This window comes from Eschrichtius robustus, chromosome 3 (assembly GCF_028021215.1).
Source record: "Eschrichtius robustus isolate mEscRob2 chromosome 3, mEscRob2.pri, whole genome shotgun sequence".
NCBI classification, from domain to species: domain Eukaryota; kingdom Metazoa; phylum Chordata; class Mammalia; order Artiodactyla; family Eschrichtiidae; genus Eschrichtius; species Eschrichtius robustus.
The window spans coordinates 42,170,765-42,179,994 of record NC_090826.1 but is presented as its reverse complement, the minus strand read 5'-3'; the positions used below and the strand labels follow the sequence as shown (position 1 = coordinate 42,179,994).

At 59.6% G+C, this 9,230-nt stretch overlaps 1 protein-coding gene across 3 annotated transcripts; it reads left to right on the top strand.

The window, feature by feature from the left end:
- Window positions 1–2,509: 2,509 nt before the first annotated feature.
- Window positions 2,510–8,636, top strand: DMRTA2 (DMRT like family A2). 3 transcript variants are annotated; one of them, XM_068537967.1, is made up of 3 exons: window positions 2,510–2,868; window positions 4,421–4,984; window positions 6,513–8,636. In XM_068537967.1, the coding sequence occupies exons 2-3, from the start codon at window positions 4,429–4,431 to the stop codon at window positions 7,562–7,564; spliced, it is 1,608 nt and encodes a 535-aa protein (XP_068394068.1). In that variant the 5' UTR covers window positions 2,510–2,868; window positions 4,421–4,428; the 3' UTR covers window positions 7,565–8,636. The 3 variants fall into 3 exon arrangements, with proteins under 3 accessions (XP_068394068.1, XP_068394069.1, XP_068394066.1); XM_068537968.1 differs by having other exon boundaries at window positions 2,510–2,872; XM_068537965.1 differs by lacking the exon at window positions 2,510–2,868 and having other exon boundaries at window positions 4,238–4,984.
- The last annotated feature ends 594 nt before the right edge of the window (window positions 8,637–9,230 follow it).

Genomic DNA, 9,230 nt, shown 5'->3' with positions numbered 1-9,230 from the left:
CTGCTCCCCTCTGAGAGCACAGGCCAAATCAGGACTAGCTCAGAGTGGCCTATGGAGGTGTGAGTGCAGTGACTTCGACCAAGGACGGTTACTCTGACTCCTTCCATGACACATTCACTCCCATGAGCAGGGGGGACATCAGAACCTCGGGGCTATCAAAAGAAAGGTTGTGGGTCCCGGACCTGTTGGGCTGTGAACCCGAGGAGAGAGGTGACTGCTCTAGGGGTGGGCAGGTTCCCTCTGTTTGCGCTGGGTTCCAGGATGTGTCCTCTTTCCAACTTAAGAAAATGAGATTCCTTCTATGCCAGCGGGAAAACGCGGGGATCCCAAATCCTGTGGCTTGACCCTTGGCTGCCACAGGATCACTGGGACCGGACTGGGGGAATCTCACAGTGGCCTGGCCTCAAGTGCGAAGAGGGGTATTTGGGCCAACGCCCCCCCGGAAGCTAGGCAGATTTCTATTGTTCATTTCGTTTGGGGTTTAAAATAATGTCTCGAAAACTTTATCCAAGGTAGCTCTGGGAGGAGGCGCCGGATTCTGTCGTCTCTCCTCCACCCACCGCCCTGCCAGGGTGCAGTTAACGCATAGATTTCCTTGACCTCATAACCTCAAGCTGTTGGAAGGTGGGGTCTGGGTCCTTCGCTCCTGCAGGATTTTTATCCCAGACTCACTCCCTTACCCTCAGTCCATGCGGGAGACCCAGCGGGAGCTGACCCCTTTCTCTCTCCCAAACACATTCTCAGGCTCCAGCGAGTGGAATTTGCTAGGAGCGAACAGCCGGGTTTCTAGCTTTATCGCAGACTGTCAAGGTCTGAGCACGCTGCGCGCGGCCCTGGCCAACTTTCTGGAAGCAATCTGTCCGAATCTGCCTGGTTCTTGCGCGCACCACCCCCTCCCCCGCCCCGGTCCTCGGCTTGGCTTCGCCGAGGAACCTGCGCGAGGTCCCGCGCTGTGCGGTGGGGCCTCGCTCGTCTCGCCTTCCTACCCCAATCCCCAGACCCCGGCGTCAGAGGCGTTCGGGCTGGCAGCAGTAGACCTGCCAAGTGGAATGGGCCGCGTTCCGAGGCCCCCGGCCGAGTCTGCACGCCCAGTGCGTCCGAGCCCCGGCTGGCGCGGGCCGGAGCCTGGGGGCCCTGGAAGTTCGAAAGGGCAACGCGGCAACCCTTGGTCGGGAGTGGAGGGAGAACGACTGGAAAACTCATTTTTTCGCATGAACTGAACGAATTTTCTTTACTCTGAAGGAGAGAGAGAAAAGTAGAAAAGAAAAATGAGTGAGAGAACATTAGAACGACGAAAAGACAGAAAGTAAAGGGAAAGAGAATCACAGCTAGAGAAACCCGAGGCGATCCCGCCCGAGGACCGCGGCATTAATTCCAGATGTTGCCATTCAAGAGGGAAACAAAATCCGAAACTGTTACCTCCTCTGCGCACCGAGCTGTTCCTCAGAGCCGTGACGTCAGGACGGGAGGGTAAGGCGAAAGTTAAAACTACTCATTGGGGCCCGCGGCGACCTTGTCTCTGGACCGGAAGAACAGATAGACTGATGTGCGTCCTGCGTCCAAGAGGATATGGGGAGACGGAGAGAAGCCACTTTTTACTTTCGTTTAAAAAAGAAAATCAAACTGTTAACTTAAAACAACGACGAAAAGAATCCCACCACCACGGAAAAGTTATCTAGATGCTGCAGAAGTGAGGAAAGGAAAGAGCAAAATGGGCAGAAGGACGGGGTTAGGGGGGCTGGGAAAGGAAAGGCGCAGAGCGCACTGCCCCGGCGGGCGCCGACAGGAAGCGCTATCTCATTTCTCCTCTCCCGGCTCCTTAAAAACGAAAATTCTCAAGCCACACTTACCCTCTGTGATGCCTATCGTACCAGGACTTTTAAAATAAAGGATCTGCCTTTTAAAGGCGGCAGGGTGTGGGGGGGAAACAGCCTCCACTACCCCAAACGCGTTGGACTTGGGAGCATGCCGAAACAGAGCCGGATGGAGGGAGGAAAAATCTTCCTGGCATTTATGCCATGAGCACCCTCCCTTCTCCACCCCCGCGCTCCCATTCCACCCCCACCCCGACCGCGGTAATTGAATTGTCACCTGCCCCCATCCCGCCCTGGGCCGCCAGGGCTACTTGGGGTGGTCGGCCTTGCCAAGCGCCCCCGGCCAGTGAGAGCGGCGCAGCGGAGCCCGCGCCCCAGAAACCGAGGGGTTACACACGTCTACGTAGAGGCGCACCGGACACGGTAATTAGGCGCAATTCACACGCTCTCGGGCACACGGAAACTACTTGTCACGGTATTTTCAACGCTCCTCCTTGCCCACTTTTTTCCACTCCTTCCCTGGAGCGCCCCCTCCCCTCCCCGAGGCCCTCAGAGAAGCTTTTGGAGTTTCGAATCTTTCGGACACTGTAGAATGCGGGGCTCCCCGGGCGCGGGCCCGGCCAATCAGAGCGCCGTCTGCCTCCCCTGGCCAATGGCAGGCGCCACATTGTTGGCCAATTCTGTCTAATGGAGCCCTAAGGAGCAACAATAGAGCGGGGGAGCTGCTCATTGAGAGTCTGGCAGCGCCGAGCACCTGGGGCCCGGTTGTGTGCAGCGTCCGGCGCGCTCCGCGAGGGGACGCGGCGCGGCAAGGGCCGGGTCGCGGGTTCCAGCCAGTCGATCCCTAAACTGTTCCCCGGCTCCGATTTCCGACGGAAGGGTTGGACTGCGCAGCGTTCTGAGGGGGTCCGGAAGTTCGGACATGGTGACTGAAGGAGGGTGACGTGGTCAGATAAGGGGCCGGGGGCAAGGGGAAGAGGCTGAGAGCGCCAGCGTCGCGAGCGGAGCCGGGAGGCGCGTGCAGCGCCCGCGGAGGAGGATCCCCGAGCCCAAGGCAGGTAGTTGAGGGCCGCAGGGAGGGCAGGGGAGGCGGCCCGGCCTTCCGCCCTGTTGATGAAGCCCGGGCCACTCTGGCCTCAGGGACTGCGCGGCTCGGGGGGCCTGAGGGAAGAAGGCAGCGCGCAAAGGAACGGGGTCCAGAATTCTTGGGCGGAGACACCAGGATTCGGGCTCAGGCGGGGAACTGGGGACCCAGAGGAGGCCGCGGCGGAAGCTTTGAGTTGGGCCCGCTTGGGCCTTCTGAGGCCACGGCGCAGGGGGGAACCCTGCGTTCTCTCAGACCCAGTTCCAGAGGCGACTCTCACGCCTCGGTGGTGCCTGCTGGGCCATTCAAGTCCCAGGAACCCAACTCCGAGACCAGAACTTGGGAATCTGCTCCCAAGCGGGGTCCCGCGGTGCCCCAGAATGGAGAGGGCGTGTCTGACGACTGGATCCCTAAACCGGGAGGGGAGGGGAAGGCCGGGTGAGTTGGTCAGCTAAAAGGCTCTCCCTCCTGCAATGCCTGACTTTTGCAAGATACTTTTTCCTACCCGACCACTCCAGACTACAAGGCTAAAAACTGTGCCACAGGTTTACTCCATCTCCAAGCCCAGCCTATGCCTGAGGGTTTTTTTTCACGCACACCCCTCTCTCCCGCGTGGACCCTGGGTCCCAGACCCCCATATTACCTGTTTCTCGCTGTTTTCCTCGCCCCGCAAGCTAATCCTCGGGCTGGGTTTGCCTATCGAAAGAAAGATCCTTCCACTGCATTTTCTCTGTAATCCTCCTCCCCAGGCCTCCTGAACTCAGCTCCACACCATTTTCTCTTCCTCCCTGGAGGCCCGCCCCTTAGAACTTGGACCCCCACATTTCCACGGGTCCCTGGGCCCCTGGGCCTAACTTTGCCCCTGAGTTGTTTCCTAGCCTTCACTCCACTTCCTAGAGCTTTTTTTTTTTTCTTTTTTCGTTCCTGAGTTTTCTCTCCAGCTCTTCTGCTCCCACCAGCAAAAAAATCTTCCAAGCCCAACCAGCTGAACTCTATGCCTTGATATTACCCTCCTCTTCACCCTTCTACAAAACTGAACGTTTCGCCTCGGGTTTTCCTGCTTTGCTCTTGGCATCAGTCTAACTGTTGGGTCAAAATTTTCTAATTCGAGTCCCATCAAACAAACATTTCTCTCTGCCTGTCTAACCTCAGTTCTGCTAAACTCTGGGGGATCTTTTTTTTTTCCCCCCCAAACCCTTGTTACATTCATCTGAACCAATGACTTTCAAACTTTATATGTCTTTTAATTTTTTCCAGTGGAACCACTGATTCAGATGAAATCTTACACTCAGTGCATAACTCAGTTATAAGAACTCTGGTGGGAGTGGGGTCGGGGAGCTGGGCATTTACAAGGGAGCTCCAAAGGCACCTCCTCCCAGCAATTCGGCAACTGCTAGCCAAACCTCCCGCTGCCGAAATGCCCCTCTCTAAACCTGGATTCCTCCAGGGTGCGCTTTAGCTTAGCGCACCATGCGCTCCTCACCGCAAGTTTCTCCCCTCTTCCCACGGTGTTCCACGCCAGGTCCTGCCATGGAGCTGCGCTCCGAGTTGCCCAGCGTACCCGGCGCGGCGACGGCGGCTGCGACAGCGACGGGGCCGCCCGTGGCTTCGGTGGCGTCGGTGGCAGCGGCGGCGGCGGCCGCCGCTTCGCTACCTGTGAGCGTGGCGGGCGGCTTGCTACGAGCACCGCCGCTGTTGTTGCGGGCTGCGGAGAAGTACCCGCGGACCCCCAAGTGCGCGCGCTGCCGCAACCACGGCGTGGTGTCTGCGCTCAAGGGCCACAAGCGCTACTGCCGCTGGAAGGACTGCCTGTGCGCCAAGTGCACGCTCATCGCCGAGCGCCAGCGCGTCATGGCGGCGCAGGTGGCGCTGCGCAGGCAACAGGCGCAGGAAGAGAACGAGGCGCGCGAGTTACAGCTCCTCTACGGCACTGCCGAGGGCCTGGCGCTGGCCGCCGCCAACGGCATCATCCCGCCGCGACCCGCCTACGAGGTCTTCGGCTCTGTGTGCGCCGCCGACGGCGGGGGGCCGGGAGCGGGAGCGCCCGCGGGGACCGGAGGCGGCGCCGCGGGCGCGGGGAACTCAGGTGAGGAGAGGGGAGCAGGGACGGGGTCCAGGGGCGCGCGTTCCAGGGACTTGGTACTGAAAGAGTAGAATCCCGTTCTCCAAACGCCCCACCTGGTGGAGTTGGCCGCGCACCAAGCCCCTGATTTGAGGCATAAACACACAAACTTTCCTTTCTCCCCTTTCTGAAGCATTTGCACTTTATTCCTTTCTCTCACCGCAGGCCCAAATGTAAACGCTTTAATCTTATTGCCTCTACCCAAACGCAGCCATGTCCCAGCTTTCTTGCTCACTTCGCTGGGTCTTCTCCCCAGCGCGAGAACCCACGCGTGTTATCTTTTCTTTCGTTCTGCGCTTCTCCACACGCCGCAGATCCCTCCGCTCCTTCCCAACTCTCTTCAGCAATCCGACCCTCTCCAAGTCCCCTCCCCCGCCCCGCTTCGCTTTCTCTAGGTACTGAGGGCGACGAATTCCTTCCCAAGCCCACTCTCCCCCCCCCCCGCCCCCGCAGGATTCCTTTTCTCCTGTTCCTAATGTTCCTTGGTCAGCCGCCCTGCTCCTTCTTTCTAGCTTCCTTCCCCGCCCGTCTCCGTTTTCTCAGAGTACGCGCTCTCTCCCTTCTCTCAATCCCCTTTCCTCTTCCCAGTGCACTCCCTGTCCGGCTCTGGCCGCACCCTCTTCTTCGAGACGCCCTAGGCTTTGGGGGGAGGGGGTGCGGAATTAGGCCAGGGCTCACTCAGCTTCCAGCTTGGGAGGGAAGAACTTCTTAGGTCTTAATTGTTTTTTAAGATTTTTTTTTTGATGTGGACCACTTTTAAAGTCTTTTTGTTGAATTTGTTACAATATTGCTTCTGTTTTATGTTTTGGTTTTTTGGCGGGAGGCACTTGGGATCTTAGCTCCCAACCAGGGATCAAACCCGGACCCCCTACGTTGGAAGGTGAGGTCTTAACCACTGGACCGCCAGGGAAGTCCCACTTAGGTCTTAATTTTGGAAAGGATGGATTAGAAATAGAGGCTCTACTTTTGCCTGTAGAGAGGCTTGGGATCTTGTAAATGCCCAAGGTGCATTGCCCTCCAGGCTGTGCTGCCCAGGGCCACAGAGCACCCAGGGCTGGGTTGGCTCTTGGAATCACAGGGGTGGAGTGAGGTCTTCTATACAGTGTGCGGTGCAGGTGCAAGTTGTGTTGGCTCCTGTTTGACCTCTGGGTCAGGCCACTTCTCCAGAGCAGGCCAAGACTAGAAAGGGTGAAGGTATTGGGCACAGATGTAGGAAGAGGGTCACTGGACACTGAGTTTATAGGGCACAGGTGGTTGGGGTTCTGGGTACAGAAAGAGAATGCGCTCTGTGAGCCGAGAAAGAGCCAGGGCTGTAGGGGCTCAGAGGGGAAGGAGTGCTGGAAGAAAAAGAAAGAAGGGTTTTGGAGCCAGTGAATGAGGGTTGTGAGGCTCAGAGGGAAAGGAAGCTGCAATCCAAAGGGCTCTGGTGCTGTGGGGGTGCGGTCACTTCCCTGCTAACCGCTCCTTTACATACCCCTTTCTCCCCTCCTAGAGGCCAAGTTACAGAAGTTTGACGTATTCCCCAAGACGCTGCTTCAGGCAGGCCGCGCAGGCAGCCCGCAGCCGCCGCCGGGAAAGCCCTTATCACCCGACGGCGCGGACTCTGGTCCCGGGACATCGTCCCCAGAGGTGCGAGCGGGCTCGGGCTCGGAGAACGGCGACGGCGAGTCCTTTTCTGGGTCGCCCCTGGCCCGGGCCTCCAAGGAGGCAGGTGGCAGCTGCCCAGGCAGCGCTGGCCCCGGAGGCGGCGGCGAGGAGGACAGCCCGGGATCCGCCAGCCCTCTGGGTTCAGAATCCGGTTCCGAGGCCGACAAAGAAGAGGCAGAGGCCGCGCCCGCGCCCGGGCTGGGAGGGGGCCCGGGTCCACGGCAGCGGACGCCGCTAGACATCTTGACGCGCGTCTTCCCGGGCCACCGGCGGGGTGTCCTGGAGCTAGTGTTGCAGGGCTGCGGCGGCGACGTGGTGCAGGCTATCGAGCAGGTGCTGAACCACCACCGCGGGGGCCTGGCGGCCGGCCTCGGCCCCGCCGTGCCCCCCGATAAGGCCGCGGTGGGGGCAGTAGCAGCAGCGGACGACGCGTGGCCTGGCCGCGTCGACGCCGCGGCCGCCGGGGGGCCGGGGCTGCCCGCGCCGCTGCAGGCGGGCCCAGCCGCACCTCCGCACCACAGACCTTTGCTGGCCGGCGCCATGGCGCCCGGAGCGCTGGGCTCGCTGAGCAGCCGCTCGGCCTTCTCGCCTCTGCAGCCCAACGCCAGTCACTTCGGCGCCGACGCGGGCGCCTACCCGCTGGGCGCGCCGCTCGGCCTCAGCCCCCTGCGCCTGGCCTACTCGGCGGCGGCGGCGCACAGTCGCGGCCTGGCCTTCATGGCTCCCTACTCCACCGCCGGCCTGGTGCCCACACTCGGCTTCCGCCCGCCCATGGACTACGCCTTCAGCGATCTCATGCGCGACCGCTCGGCCGCCGCCGCTGCTGTGCACAAGGAGCCGACCTACGGCGGCGGCCTGTACGGGCCCATGGTCAATGGCGCCCCTGAGAAGCAGTAGGGGCGAGCGGCCCGGCAGTCGGGCGGCACCCAAACAGGGACCCCAGGCTTGCCCCGCGGGCCGCCGGCCCGTCCTTGCCTGGCGCGCTCTCTGCGCCCCGGCTGGGATCCTCTCGCTCCAAGGTGGTCTTCAGTTTTGTTTTGGACGGTGGGTGGGGAGAGCTGAGCAGAGAGGAGCAGCTTCAGGTGCAGACGTTCTCGGAGGGGATGTGAGACCCGGATCCTCGTCCCGCGACCCCATCAAGGCTCCCCGTCCCTTCAGAAGGCCGGGACTTCTTGAGAATTCAGAGGCTGCAGCCGCTGCGCAAGCTCCTGCCTCTCCTGTCGCTATGCTCGTCTCACCTGCCCGCGCTCCCAAATGGTTGGCAGGATAGTCCGAGAGTCTGTCTTCTGTGTCTCACCCTCCCCTAAAAAATTTTTAATATTCGCTCTAACAAATATAAATTTAGGATGTATAAATCTCTTGGCACTGAGTCGAGTCTTTGGGACACACATATATATCGATATCAATTGTAAAAAAAAAAAAAAGGAATCAAGTTCTACGGTGCACTTTCCTCGTTGCGGTATTTGTCGCTCTCTTTGTTGCTTATGCCGATAAGCATGGGTTTCCTTGGTGCAGTGTGAGTTTTTATATATGTATAAATCTATATATAAACTATACATATATATACAAGCCAGTGTATAATGTTATAAAATGGAATTCTAAGTTATTAATTGTAATCTGTAGGTGACCTCGGTATTAACGTGAAAAATATTCAAAAACAAGCAAAAAAAAAAAAGGACAAAACGGAAAAAACTTAGACTATGCGCGCATTGTACTTATCAGGTTTTATAGATTAAATATATTGTAATCTCGAGATGAATCCTGCCCACCCGCCCCTCTTGCCTGCGGCCTGTCTCTCCCTAAGGAGCGGTCTAGGTGCGCGCTGAAGCAGGAACGGAGTGACCCGTGACTGAGCCGGAACCGCCCGCCGGAGGGCCCATCCCCGCCTCGCGGGACTCGCCAGACACCTCGGCCGAAGGGCCGGCAGCGGGAAACGCTGCTGCAGAGAATGGCTCACTTTGTGCTTTCCTTTGCCTAGACATGAGCTAGAAATAAATGTTATTTTCTAAGAAAACAGCAACGAATCCCGTCCCGCTTCTCGGGCGGCCGGGTTGATAATCTTAATTCCTCGCCGGAGCCGCGGGATCAGGGAGAAGCTCGACCGAGGTCCGGAGGGTGCTTACGACCCTCGGGGGTGCGGGGCGAGGCAACTTCCTGCAGCGCCAGGGGGAGGCGCGCGCTCAGCACTCCGGGAGGGGCGGCGCCCGCCGTGCTTGTGGGACCTGGTGTCCCTCCCACTCCCCGCTCGGGCGCGCGGGTTGCGGCGGGGTCACCTTGCCAGTGCTCTCGGTCCCCGGAGTCCTGCGAGGCCGGCGGCCGGGTTCCCGTTCTCCCCGGGGCGCAGATTTGGGCGCCCGCCGCGCGCCTCCCTGTTCAGGTTTGGAATGAACGGCAGCCGAGACGGCGGCTGGGGAGGGAAGGCTAAGACCGCTCTCTCACAGAGGCCAGCGGCCTGGGAGTTATTTTTGGGGTGGTGGGGCGCTGCCTTCGCCCTAGACAGTGTAATCTGAGAGCGGCGGTGAGGACGCGCCTTCCGGCCCGACCTCACTCCGCGCCCCTTTTT